Raw genomic sequence first — 14328 nt, 5'->3', positions numbered from 1 at the left:
TCTTGTTTGCAAGGATTTACACAAGGCTTTCAGCTTTGTTATTGGGCTGAGTACCTGCAGTTCTCACCCACTACTTCCCCAGGATGGCTCCAGCCTACCTTCAAAAGCATCAAGTTCTGCTGGTCAGGGGACAGCTTCATATTTTCACAGAGAGAAAGGCCGTGGCTGTGCTGTCAGCTCGCACTGTTAACCCTCTGCACCCACCACTCACAGCCTGGGCTTCACGAAAGCAGCTCGTTACCCAGGTCAATCCCGGCACATCCCGAAGGGTCAAGGAAGCCCCACAAAACAGCGCCACTAGTTTCCCAAACAGATCATCTGAGAAATCTAAGCTCTCCGGTAAGAAACTATAAGAGGGCTGAGGTAGCTTTTGGAAATAAAAGAGGGTGTTGTTTCTCTTTCCTCCCAGTTCCCGTGACTGTGAGGCCAGGAGTACGTAGTTACGCTGTTTCTAAGAAACTAGAAGTGCTCAAGCCATCCTGATGCGCTCTGCGCGTGAAATCCTACTCAGTTTGCAGGGCGGCAGACGTGCCTGGTCTACTTCCACGTTCATGCAGCTCTGACTTTCACACGACAGGTGATGACACAGCACCTGCTTTCAGAAGCCGTTTCATAAGACAGCTGCATTTTTACTAGTTACATGTCACGGACACGTTTTTACCTGGTTGGACACGAGCTCCATGTTATACGGTCCTGCTCCTCGGTTCGGGCTTTACTCAGCCACGTGAAGAGCACAGGATCGTACGCACGGTCCCCGTGTGTGTTTCTGTGTAACTGATGTCTCCTCCATTAACTGGCCTTTATTCTTAAGCAGTGAGAAGTCAGGCTGTGTTGCCACCATTCTGATGATTTCTCAAGCTTTTTATTTTCTAGTCTTTCTCATTCCCTTAATATAGTTACGTCTCCTCTAATAGCATAGATGCTATCTTTTAAAACAGGAGAAAACAGAGGCAAAGAGCCGACTCATGTTAACCAACCTTCCCCTTAGCTGAGTTAAAAAATGCACACACCAAACACAAGTTCAAGGAAGCCAGTCTCTTCCCCACGACAGCTCACGATAAGCCAAATAAACCCCAAGGAGAGGGCTACGTGGGAAAGCCTTCCCGTCCTCACAGGGACAGGACAGAAAGCGCACGGGACACAACTTCAGGAGAGCTGAGAAATCTCTGGATCTTGCCTGAAAAGGAAAGCAGCTAACGAGATGGTTTTGGAGAGAAGGTGGAAAACAGTGCAATGGGACGCAGAAAGGGCCTCGGGTTTGTAGCCTAGAAACCCCTCTCCAGGGACCTCTGCTGGTCTCCTCTGCACCCCAGATGCGCAGCCTCCTGGGAGCGTCCACCCACCTGGTCACAGCCCGCGTCCACCAATTCCTGCAGCATTTGTCGGTTTACTTCTGCGGCGGCCGAAGGGCCCGATTCATTAGCAAAGGGCAGCAAGGAGTATCTGATTTCTCTCAGGGCTTTCTGGTAAGGCCCGAACTTCGGGGCTGTCCTCGTCTGCTGCTGCTGCCTAGCCGCGTCCTTGCCCCCCAGGGCCTTGGCATCCAGGGCGGCGTCACTGCCCGGCCCCGCGGGCGGCCCCGGCGCCGGGGTCTTGGGCGGCTGCTTCAGCCCCTCGCGGATCTCCTGCAGCCGCTGCCGGCTGTTCCCAGAGTAGGTCGTGGCGGGAAAAGTCTTCGGCCGCATGGTTAGTCCAGTTTCCTTTGACCATAAATACAATCTTCTTAAAGTGTTTTATTAGTTAAAACGAAAACAAAACTGTCAACAGTATCAGTTAGTTGTAAACACACTTTCACAACAATGTTGTTTTGAAAATGTTCTTTCCTTCCATTTCTGTAGTTTCTGCAGAGAACCGAACATTTTCCAGAGACTTCACTTTGAAGACCATCTCTACCTGAAAAGGAAAATGAGAGGTGTTCATTTGTGGTTCCCACATGATGTTAATGACACTTTTCAGAAATGGACCATGATCCTGAAAATATTCCACTTGGAAAGATAAAGAAAGAACATACCACCTCTCAGAAAAGATAAAGATACGGTTCACCTCTGGTTCGAGCACATGACAGGCAGGGCCACCCCAGGCGTCTCCTGTAACATGTAACCTGCAATGACATACCGCTGCAGAAGCCAATACTTTCTTATAAATACTCAATTTGGGGCAAGAACAACAGTACTAATGACCGACAGCTCATTTAAAGTTCTCCTTTATAATATGGTTTCACTTGGAAATCCACAGCTCGAGGGCTCAGCGGCTGGTCCACACCACGCCCTGCATCCCCATAGCATGACTAACAAGCCTCCCCACTCACCTCAGCCGGCGGTCCTTCCACACCTTGGGAACTCTCTCTTATAAAGCCCTCCCAAACCTCCTGAGAGAAACCACAGTCTGCCACGCTGAAGGTTCGCACAATGTGCTATGAGACTTTGAGGGTCACGACTCCTCTGGGTTTTTTTATAAAGTGGTCAACTTCTTACCGGCATTTTGACCAGATAAGAATGTCTCGGGGCTTCCCTGGTGGCACCGTGGTTAAGAATCCACCTGCCAATGCAGGGGACACGGGTTTGAGCCCTGGTCTGGGAAGATCCCACATGCCGCGGAGCAACTAAGCCCATGCACCACAACTACTGAGCCTGCCCTCTAGAGCCTGTGTGCCACAACTACTGAGCCCACGAGCCACAACTACTGAGCCCACACGCCTAGAGCCCTTGCTCCGCAACAAGAGAAGCCACTGCAATGAGAAGCCCGCGCACCTCAACGAAGAGCAGGCCCACTCGCCGCAGCTAGAGAAAGCCCGCGCACAGCAACGAGGACCCAACGCAGCCAAAAATAAATCAATAAATAATAAAAATAAAATGAGAATGTCTCGCTTGTGGAAACTGACACTTGCATGGAGGGGTCTGGTAACAGCATGTGGGTGGTCACACGGTGACGACAGTAACAAGGGCTGTGCAGATGCAAGTCGTCTGTGTGCGGCACCCACCTCAGCATGGAAGCAGACTCTCTGTGCAGAGCTCGCTGTCACAAGGGCACTTCCCCACGATGATTCCACCTGCTCCCGGCTAACGCACTGAGTGCTGTCATGCCGGCAGCCAGAAGGCGAGCCCCGCCCTGACGCTGCCCTTAGCTGCCAGCTGCCGGGCAGCACCTGGCTCAGGGGCTCAGGGCTGCGTAGCCTGGGACAGGTGAGGTCACCTCCCTCCCCTCCGTCCAACAGGTGGCAGCAGCGGGTGAGCACAGAGTGAGGCTCAGCGTCCCGTGGTCACTGCTGTGTCCGTCCTGAGCTGTCCTGCCCTGGAGGCAGCCCACGTGGCCATGACCACAGAACCCAGGGAGCAGATAGTGAAGTAAAATCACTTTGAGTTTTAATGAACAAAGGAAAACTGATCCCTTCTTGGAGCACCCTTTAGAAGGAGGGGCACAGGGGTCTGGACTTCTTTCAGTGAGGAGCTTAGAAACTAACTGTAAGATGGAACCGTGCTTCATGGCCTTTTTCACCCCTTTTCCCCCACTGTGGTGGGGAGATAGCTAATGTTTATCCAGTATTTACCAAGTGCCAGGCTCTGTTCTAAGCATTTCATGTGAATTAACTTACATAGATCTATTACATTACCATATACAACAGTAAACCTGAAAAAATGACCTAAAATTACTATTCCTTTCTTAGAGATGGGAAGATGGAAGGTCTCAGAAGGTTTTACCTGTCCCTTTTCTCACTGTAACTACAAGAAGATTCTATTTAGAAAGTAAGAAAAGCAGGCTACATAAAATTTTCAACATGAAATTCAATTTTTTTTTTTTTTCCGGTACGCGGGCCTCTCCCGTTGCGGAGCACAGGCTCCAGACGGGCTGGCTCAGCGGCCATGGCTCACGGGCCCAGCCGCTCCGCGGCAAGTGGGATCTTCCCGGACCGGGGAACGAACCCGTGTCCCCTGCATCGGCAGGTGGACTCTCAACCACTGCGCCACCAGGGAAGCCCTGAAATTCATATTTTTAAACACAATATCTAATACGTTAAAGTCGCTGAAACGCCCTTGAGTACGCGATAGTGACCTACTGGCTGAGACACAGCTGAGGCTCCCGTGCAGTGGACCCGAGCCCAGAGCCCTGCTGCACTGGTGTAATATGGGGCACACTGCACCCACACTCATTCTCAGTGACCTCGTGGTCTAAGCATCTGTTCTGAAACACCTAACTGTCTAAAACCGCAAGTTCACATTCCAACAAAAATGAACAGATTCTCAAGGAGCTGCTGAGCACGTCTGGAGTCTGAGAACAGACAGGAGTTGTACCTTTTCCTACGACCTTCACACAAACTACTGTTTCCAATCTTTAGCTCTCTTCCCTTCCTTTGAAAATGGAAATACAGAAGTCATAAATCATACTGTCCTCGCAATAAATAACCGATGTGAAGGAGGGGCCTGACAACACGCAGGGAGGGTCCTTCCGGTACCCCTCCCCAACCCATCCCCCCTGCAAACGGTCACACTGCAGAGAGGAGCGGGTGAGGGAGGCAGATAAACTGCTCCAAAGAAAGAGATGCCCAAGAGGAGAAAAAGAATCATCTGGCAAATGGGAGAATACAGGAGAAAGTCAGAAAAATCTCCGCAGTAGAGAGAACTAAACCTCTGTGCAGGGAAGACTGGAATTCCAGCCCAGGGAACAGCATAAGCAAAGGAGCAGAGGAATGCGCCGTCCACAGGCTCCTCCACCAGCTTGAGGGCCACGGAGAGGCCTTTCCTGGAGTCTGGAGGGGTGATGCTTGGGAGGCGCCCAGGGGCTTGATGGGGAGGACCTTCCAGGTCACGGCCACGTCTGGACTCCACAGGGAGCTACCGTCTGCGGCCGAGCTAAGAAGTGACACAGCCAAGCGCCCTTTAGAGGGTTGAGTCAGGAAGCCAACTGGACAGAGGGCTGGGAGGGACAAAGCTGGGACACTCCAGGTGGACGACAGGGGCCTAGATGAGAAGCAGCGACACCCCTGGGGGACAGGGACAGTTAGGCGGGTGAGCGGCAGTCCTCAGAGCGGCAGCAGGCTGTGATGGGCCTCAGGCCGCTGCCAGGTGACACAGGCAGGATAGGGAAAGCTGCTCTCCACTCGGCCCCTGGAGATGGTCCATGGAGAAGGAAAAAGGGCTGTAAGAAGGTCAAAGCCAGGACGCAGGGCCGGCCTCCCTGCCTGGCCACGGCAGCAGAGAAGGGTGTGGGGCCGCCAGGAGGGTTCTGAGTAAATTCCCTGGGAGTTACTCTAAAAGGGAGAAGCACTGAAAGCTGTGACCCACGGCAGAGGGTCTCCCACCCACCCAGCCCCGGAGACCCTGCAGGCCACCCACAGCCCCGCAGAGCACTGTCAAGTGTGCCCACTTTCCTCCTCAATCACCTGAACTGTAAGCGCCACGAGGGCAGGGGCTTCCCTGCCCGCTGCCCGGAAGCGTCTGAGTCTGTCCCCACGATCCTGGACTGCGGGTAAAACCTGCCCCACGGCGCCCTCGGGAGAACACGCAGCACGGGCTGTGGACGGGGACGGCCCTCGGGAAACACAGTGCCCTTTCTCTGAGGTTTCAGACACAGTGTTCCTGCCATTTACACAAAACTCCTATAAAAGGCTGCACGACTACGGTACGTTACTCAGCCAGAAAAGAAACGAAGCTCTGCCACCTGCTACAACGTGGACGAACCCTGAGGACGCTGCGCTGCGCGACCTGAGCCAGACACCGAGGGACCAACAGCGTGGGATCCGCTCCTACGGGGCAGATCCAGAGAGACACGAAGACTGGAGTCACGGGGGCTCGGGGAGGGGGAGTTACTGTTTAATGGGTACAGAGTTTCTGTCCGGGACGATGAAGAAGTCTGTAATACAGACTGTGGTGCTGACTGCAGTGACAATGTTCATGTATTCTATGCCGCTGAACTGTACCCTAAGGAATGGTTACAATGATGAGCATTATGCAAAGTCATCTAACTGTTCACATCCAGCTAGCTAGTGTTTGTTCGTGTTCCCTCACTAAACACAGCTCCACAAGGCAAGGCCGGACCTCAGGACTGTGTGCTGGCAGTGGACAAACTCTCCTCGCAGGAGGTCTGAACCTCCTGCCCCTCCGCACTCCACCAGGACACTGATACACACAACGGGGAGGGGCTTCCCAGAGCCATGCGCCTGCAAATACTGGGGGTTTAAGTGCCCGTGTGTCCCACAAACATTCCAATTCTAAAGCCAAGCAGCACGGGAGAGACCAGACATTTCTGTGTCGACATCTGTATTTCTACCCGAGCTAAGAAATACCAGGTGGAGGTGCCCACAAACAGAATCTGGATCAGACGTCCTGGTTCCTTTTCCCTCAACATTTCATTGTGAAAAGTTTCAAACATACAGGAAAGCTGGAAGAGTTATTCAGTGATACCTCCTAAAGCCGTGCCTGGGAAAGCTCCTTCATGCGGGGGCGGTGGGGGGAAGACACCCCCCCCTTCTCATCGCCTTCCCACCATGGTCTCCTGGGCATACCTGGCTTCCTACGTGAGCATGTAGGACACCTACAGGCAAACTGGTCCTGCCTGAATAATTTGGTAAGGATGAAACTTTCCTTCAGTTACACAAAGAATGAAAGTATTTCCTCAGCTTGAGACCTTGTATTTTAGACTTTAGTTTGACGACAGTTGATTTCATGGTGAAATTATGAACTTCTGAAAGCATTTTTCACGAGAATACTCATCCGTCAAATTAAGACTGCAGCTGGGAATGAGCTACTCTGACGCACTACTGTATCATTTTACTAAGCTCTCTCATCAAGAATTTTACAAATACGACCCTAAAGCCTCATGGATGGGTCTTTAAAAAATCGGGGTAGTGGAATTCCCTGGTGCTCCAGTGGTTAGAACTCTGTGCTTTCACTACTGGGGCTCGGGTTCGATCCCTGGTTGGGGAACTAAGATCCTATAGGCCACGGTGCAGCCAAAAAAAAAAAAAAGAAAAAAGAAAACAAACGGGGGTAGCAAGCAAAGTAATCTAAGTTTAGAAATTTCTTAGGTATCATCAACTGATTTAAATATACTTCAAAAGAAACTACAGGGCTTCCCTGGTGGAACAGTGGTTAAGAATCCGCCTGCCAATGCAGGGGACACGGGTTCGAGCCCCGGTCCAGGAAGATACCACATGCCGCGGAGCAACTAAGCCCATGTGCCACAACTACTGAGCCTGCGCTCTAGAGCCCACGAGCCACGATTACTGAAGCCCGCACGCCTAGAGCCCGTGCTCTGCAACAAGAGAAGCCACCGCAGTGAGAAGCCCGCGCACCGCAACGAAGAGTAGCCCCCGCTCGCCGCAACTAGAGGAAGCCCGCGCACAGCAACCAAGACCCAATGCAGCCAATAAATAAATAAATAAAATAGTAAAAGAAACTACAAGACACTGGAATTTTAAAACTGCAATACTCTCGATGTGCAAAGAAAGCCCCTGTATTATCTCCTAACAATGAAGTGTTATTCTCTCATGCTTCTTAAAAAAACAAAAAACCCCCAAAAAACTGCAATACAGCTCACAAGACAGAAACAAGTCATTTTCAAATCTGGAGCTGTCACAACTACTAAATCCTATTCCTAGTATAGGTGGCTCCTGTAAAAACTTAATATGAGAGCAATACTTTAATCATCCCTTAATTTGGCCCTACCAAACCCAGTTCTGGTTCTTAAACCAATCCTGGAAAACGCTATCAGACGTTCAAGACTTTTTATTCTAATTTCTCCCAGTACTTCACAACCCACACTGGCTGCCAAACAGACATGCAGCCCCGACCGACGGAGGAACCGACCAAACCCACGGGCCGCAGGGCCCGCACTACGGACACATGCTGGCACTTTTAAAACAGTATTTCTCGGACCTAAAATTCCAGTTATTACTTAAATCATATCCTTACTCTAACTAACTGGCAAAGCTGAGATAAACCAGGCAGCCGGGCCAGGCCTGCAGCCGGACGCCTAATGTCAGAACCGTGCACCGCCGTGCGGCAGGACCTCCCTGGGCTGCCCCAGCCAGGAAGCCCTCACAGGGGATACCCCGCGCCAGGAGGGTCCCTGAGGACGTCTCTCCAACCAAGAGCACAGTCACAAGGCTTCAGCGGGTACGGAGGTCTCCCACTCGGGCCAAAGGCTGCACCGGACATTATATGGGTTCACTCAGGTAGAACTGGGCCTCACCCCCAAATAAGTTTATGATCCAGGGAAAACAAACTACCACATGCCCTGTTTGCTTTGTACATGATATCTGTATGATACATATATATATATGTGTGTGTGCGTGTGTGTATATAGATATACACATACATACACTTAGAGACACACATTATGAATAACAGCATTAGAAAATGGAGCCATAGAGGGTTTTTTTTTTTTTTTTGCGGTACGCGGGCCTCTCACTGTTGTGGCCTCTCCCGTTGCGGAGCACAGGCTCCGGACGCGCAGGCTCAGCGGCCATGGCTCAGGGGCCCAGCCGCTCCGCGGCATGTGGGAATCTTCCCGGACTGGGACACGAACCCGCGTCCCCTGCATCAGCAGGCGGACTCTCAACCACTGCGCCACCAGGGAAGCCCGGAGCTATATAAGTTTGTACTCAAGATGACCACGTGGAATGACCAGGCTGTAGATAAATCTGTCACCTGCTCTCTCTAGCAATCATAACAGCAAGCAACCCAACAGGATGGGTCTCCTTATATTCCATTTCACACCCCGGCAGGGGCTTTCACTCTTTGAGAAGCCTCACCTCCTCTGAAACCCTCTCCCCTTCAAGTTTCGGAAACTCCGCGGCCAGGGGTTGGACCACCCATGCCACTGGAGAGTCACTGCTGTGGACAGAGGTGATACATGACCATCCAAGGAATCCCAGTGCACAGGCCTATTTGGAGAAAACCTCCCAGAGAAAGGATCACTTCACCAAAGTTGGAAAGGCGCAAGGGCTATGATTTGATGGAGGAAGTGTGAAGCTATTCTTGGAGTCCGGAACTTCCTGCGAAAAGGCTCAAACATAGAAAAGATGAACAGGCAGATAACGTCGGGGAGCGAGGCAGGTGCATCTGGGTACATTTAATGAAAACACAGGAGTAACACTCGTGAGACAGGATGGACTTAATTAATGCGTAAGGAACGAGCTGATCCCTAGCACTCCTGCTGAAGACCACGGCCTGGAGAAGGGCGGTCAGTACTCCAAAGAGAAGCCCACTCCATTCAAAAGCCAGCTTACATCCTCGAAAAGATTCTCACCGTGCTAACAAATCTAGAGACTACAGGATCTGCTCTATGCCGCAGTATCGGAACAGTTAACGGTAAACACAAACCACTGCGACACAATATGAGTTTCCCTTGTCCTCCAGAAAATTCCTGTGAATGTCAAATATTGGCATATGAACAAAAAGTATTTAATTAACTTAAACAACCACTTGTCACTATTAGGTTGACGTGGTCGAGTGGCAAGCGAAATAAAGCTTTCGTAGAGTGAACGGCAAACATTAAACAACGTCCAGTTTCCACCCTAATTTTAGCACCTTATCCTTATTTCCAGCATTACCTTGTTCTAATCATACTTTCAAAATGAAACTGTAAATCAAACAGCATTAGACTCAAAAGTACTAACTCTAACACTTAGTGACCTGAGTGGCCAAACAGGGCTACCTCCAGGCTCTGGGAGCTGTCACAGGTGCTCTCTGAAATAAAGCCCACTCCCCGCCCCACACAGAGCGTCAGCCACCAGCACACAATGGGGATGGTGACCCCTGGACTCGGGACGCCCAGTTCTGTCCATAGGAATTACTGAGCAATAGGCTTTTTTTTTTTAAAAAAGGAAGGAGATTCAGGGAATTTTTCATGCTGGAAGTCGGAAATGTTCTAGAAATGTTCAAGCCCAAGCTCTTCGTTCTGTTGATCAGAATATTTTGCTCCTTTTTAGAGCAGATTTACAGTCAAAACAAAGTAAATGCAGTGAATTTATCCTCTGTACTTCTTCAAACCTTTTATTTTTTAAAAGTCAGTAAGGAACATTATTTAGAAGTTTCACATTATTATAACCATGAAATAAAACATAAAAGCAGCTTTTCGAAACCTGTGTTAGTCTGGTTTTTCCAATACAAATCAGAACACCCCCGCAAAGTTCCCCCAAATGTTTCCTGGGTGTTTACAGCGAATCTATCAGCTTCAACACCCCTCCTCACGCCCAACCCACACAAGCAGTGGGATTTAGGAGCCCGGGGCTGGCTACTTACAAAACATCATTTAAAATAACAAGGCATCTTATTGTAAAAACATTCCCCTCCCACCAAAGGAAAGTCCCTCCCCCAACCCTGCGATTCGCTAAAGAAAGAAAGAAATATGTACAGCTCCCAATTACACCTAAGTCAAAACGATTTCAAATTAGATGAAGAAGCTAGAAGAATCTTTTCCGGTTCAAAAATTCCGAGATTCTCATAATTCACCTTAATAATGTTTCATGACAGCTTCTGCCCAGATATCATTTTAAATTGCTTGACATTTTGAGATTCATTAAATGTTCAGCAATTTTAATTTCAAAGGAATGCTGGCATATTCTTTAAACAGCGCTCTATATACCTGGATAATGAGACCAAATTTTATGACAGGCTGAATAACACAGTGTCTTGTTAATTATAATTTAAAACAAACTTTCTTAAACAGTCTATGCATTCTTATTTTGAAGATTTTTCTGTTACTCTCTTATTAATACATTTGCTAAAGCAAAAACTTTTAAAAGATACAAAGTAGCTTAGTCTCTTGATTGAGCGCTCAGAAATGACGATCCATCAAGCAGGGATTGGAGTTGAGATTCAACTAAAACTATGAATCAAGCGCTCCTGAGCACAATTTCCCCAATAATGGGCCAGGAGTTACCTTCTCCATTACCAAGGGAAGGCCTGTCAACCCCTAGGTTAAAATTCAAACTGAACACCTGTGCGAACATCACACATTTTGTGACTTTCCATTCATGTTTCTTAGTAAAATGGGGGCAAACCTTCCTCTACAATTGCACGTATTTGCTGAACACTTTGGGAAGAGAGCTGTTTGGCCACTGCATTTCTACCTGCCAAGCGCTGGGTCTCACACAGTCCCGGGCTAGTGAGTTCTGAAGTCTGGACTCCTGCCCAGGGAGACCCCCTTCCCTGCCCCCCACGTACGTGTAATCGGTCCACACGACGAACCCCGCACACAGCGCGCACGGTCCGGGTCCCACCGAGGCCTGCGGGCGGGGCACGTGTGTCTCCCCGGCCCCACCTGCCTCTGCCGGGTCGCCAGGCGCCGCGAACCGGGTCGGAACCCGCGTCCGGAGCACGGCGGGCGCCGAGCGCAGGGGGGCGCCGCGGGAGGCCGGACTCCAGACGGGGGTCGGGGTGGGGGTGGGGTAAGGTGGGGGAGGGGAAGACCCGGGGGCGCGGCCCGGGGGGAGGGGCGGCCCGCGAGGGGGAGGGGCGGCGCGGCCTCCGTCCGGGGACGACCTGCCCGCGAGGGGCCTAGGGCCGAGGTGGCCCGACGGCGCGGACCCCCCTCCGCCCGAGCGCGCGGCCCCGCCCGCCGCTGAGTCCCGAGTCCCGATCCGCACCCCGCCGCCCCGCTCACCTCGCGCCGTCTACGCCGTCCGCGGCCGCCTGGCCCGCGGCTCCGGGGCCTCGCGGGGGACGCCGAGCCCGGGGGCGGCCGGCGGGCGGGGACGCGGGGCGCCGGGCTGACGGGCGGGCGGGCGGCCCCATCTTCCGGCGCTCGCGCCGCGGCCCAGCGCGCAGCCCGAGCGGGACATTCGCTACATTGTTGGCATTCCTGGGGCGTCACGTGACCGCCGCGTCAGCGCCGCCCCCGCCCGCGCCCGCCGGCCGCCCAGGGGGCGCGGGGCCCGGCGGTCGTCCGTCCGCCCGTCCGTGCGGGGTCCGCGGCCTCAGCTGCCGTCCCCCACCCCCGCGGCGCTGCCGTCCCGCGTCCTCCCGCGCGGACGGGCTCCGGACTGTCTGCCAGGGGACAGCCCGGGGTCCCCGCGCGCCGATGGCCCGGCCACCGCTGAGCGCCGGGATCCGGCTCACCTGCGCCCCGCCCCCCGCGAGGCTCACCTGGACGCGCGGCCCGGCGCGGCGCCGCCTCCGCCCTCACCTGCGCCCCGGGCGCTCGCACCCGGACAGGCCTCCCTCCCCCCCGCCCCCACCCCGGGGCTGGCCCCCTCCTCCCTTTGTATGCAGGTAAAGGTCCTGCCCTTGCTGTGTCTTCAACGACAGAAACATAGTTAACTGAAAGAAATATATCGTAAATAAAAGGAATTTAATGGACTTTACAATTTATGTGCGAGACACCTAATCAAATTTTGGGATTACAATGACCATTATAGAACTGTTTGCAATCGTGAAAAATCAGGAAGAACCTAAAAGTCCAGCAGTAGGGAACTGTGGGAAAATAAAATATGTAAAATAGCTAAGTGAATGAACTAGCTGTACTTTTCAAAGGATATGTAGATAGACTTCAAAAATCATTGTAGAGTGGAGAAAAGGGAGTGGCAAAATTATATTTACACTATGATACCATGTTGAGAAATAAAATCCCACAGAACCTATGCTAATCACGTTCTTTATACGAGTAGAGTCACGGACTGAAAATGTACACACCAGACTCATTACAGCTGTGGCCGGTGTAGAAAGGAGTGCAGAAATTAGACTCGAGAGAAAAGTAAGGACAACGACTTTCTCTCCAGTGCTTGCTTTCTTTATTTGAAACAAATTGTCCAAATCTTAAAATTTGTTGATTCTGAGTGATTAGATCCAATAATGTGTAGTGTGTTATTCTTTGTGCCTTTTAAAAAATATCTTAAACATTTTTACATATATATATATATATATATATATATATATGAAACAAATTGGAAACGGGTAATTTTCCAAATAGAGGCTTACTTGAGGAAACTGATACACCATATAGGAGAACATTGTGTTTATTGACATGCAGTCAATCATTCCTTTGGGTTTTTTGTTTTTTAAATTTTTTTGAGGACCTACCATGAACCATGGATTAAACCAAACACCATTGGTACTGCAGTGAGCAAAACTACACGATTTACCCATTGGTGGAGCTTACACTCTTGTTGATGCGTTCAAGAAACACAGCGATAGGACTTCCCCGGTGGCACACTGGTTAAGAATCTGCCTGCCAGTGCAGGGGACATGGGTTCGAGCCCTGGTCCGGGAAGATCCCACGTGCTGTGGAGCAACTAAGCCCCGTGTGCCACAACTACTGAGCCTGCACTCTAGAGCCCGTGAGCCACAACTACTGAGCCCACGAGCCACAACTACTGAAGCCTGTGCGCCTAGAGCCCGTGCTCTGCAACGAGAAGCCACCGCAATAAGCCCGCGCACCGCAACGAAGACCCAATGCAGCCACAACTTAAATAAATAAATAAAATTAAAAAAAAAAAAAGAAATATAGTGACAAAATAGGGTACAGGATCTAACTTGGTGAAACAATATAAGTACATGTATTTATATTTAAGCTATACACATAAAATATAAATGATATATATTATATAAAATATAACGTATATTAAACAAACAAAAATATGTATATATGTCCAGTAAAGTATGCAGCCAAATATTAAAAGTGGTATTCTCTGGATATAGTGATTCTGGGTGATTTCTGTCTTATAATTCCTGATACTTCTAAAGAGGATAGTTAAAAACTGTTTAAATAATCAGCTACATAAGTTCATCCACATAATGCATCCAGTTGCCAAGAGGAGAAAAGAGAGACAGCACAAGTCCCACTGAGCACAAAGCCTGGGGCAGTGGCAACCTCTCCATGTATAAATTAATTGATTAACATACGTCTACTATGTGTGTATACCAGGTGTTGCCCTAAACTTGTGTATTATCTCATTTAATCCTCTAGTCAACCATGTTATTAACCCCATTTTATAGAAGACCCTAAAATACACTGAGCCCAACTAACTCGCCAGAGACCAAAGAGCTGGGATTCCAACCTTGGTAGATCTGACGCCAGAGCTTGGAAGCACTGAATTATAAGGCTGTCTTCAGGTAATCTCAAACAGTCATGATCACAATGTACTTAATAATAAGGAAACTGAAACCAAATCAGCTCCCTTTTACTTTGAGGGGAGAGGAATGGTCTTTGTGGAGTGAGGAAGGGGGGCCCAGGGCCTCCCGCAGCAGACAGGGCAGAGGCTGAGGGCTGGCAGGAACCAGCATCACCTCACCTGCAGATGCGGGGCCAGGATGTTTTACGGGTTCTCCCTGAGGCTGCTGTGCAATGCGCCCTGAGACTACCTACCTGCTTCCCCTCCCCCACCCCTCC

The 14328-nt window shown here is 50.6% G+C and overlaps 1 protein-coding gene across 1 annotated transcript in view; it reads right to left on the bottom strand.

Moving 5' to 3' along the window:
* Positions 1-11677, bottom strand: part of LATS2 (large tumor suppressor kinase 2) — a 41825-nt gene extending 30148 nt beyond the window's left edge. Inside the window, exons 1-2 of the mRNA XM_082675779.1 lie at positions 11605-11677; positions 1344-1893 (exon numbers count right to left, since the gene is read on the bottom strand). Coding sequence (XP_082531905.1) covers positions 1344-1685 — 342 coding nt within the window. The 5' untranslated portion in view covers positions 1686-1893; positions 11605-11677. The remainder of the gene's footprint in view (positions 1-1343; positions 1894-11604) is intronic.
* Between the last annotated feature and the right edge of the window lie 2651 nt (positions 11678-14328).

Source organism: Grampus griseus (genome assembly GCF_964374135.1).
Source record: "Grampus griseus genome assembly, chromosome: 18".
NCBI classification, from domain to species: domain Eukaryota; kingdom Metazoa; phylum Chordata; class Mammalia; order Artiodactyla; family Delphinidae; genus Grampus; species Grampus griseus.
Note: the sequence above shows the minus strand (reverse complement) of the source record. Positions and strands in the feature narration are given on the sequence as shown.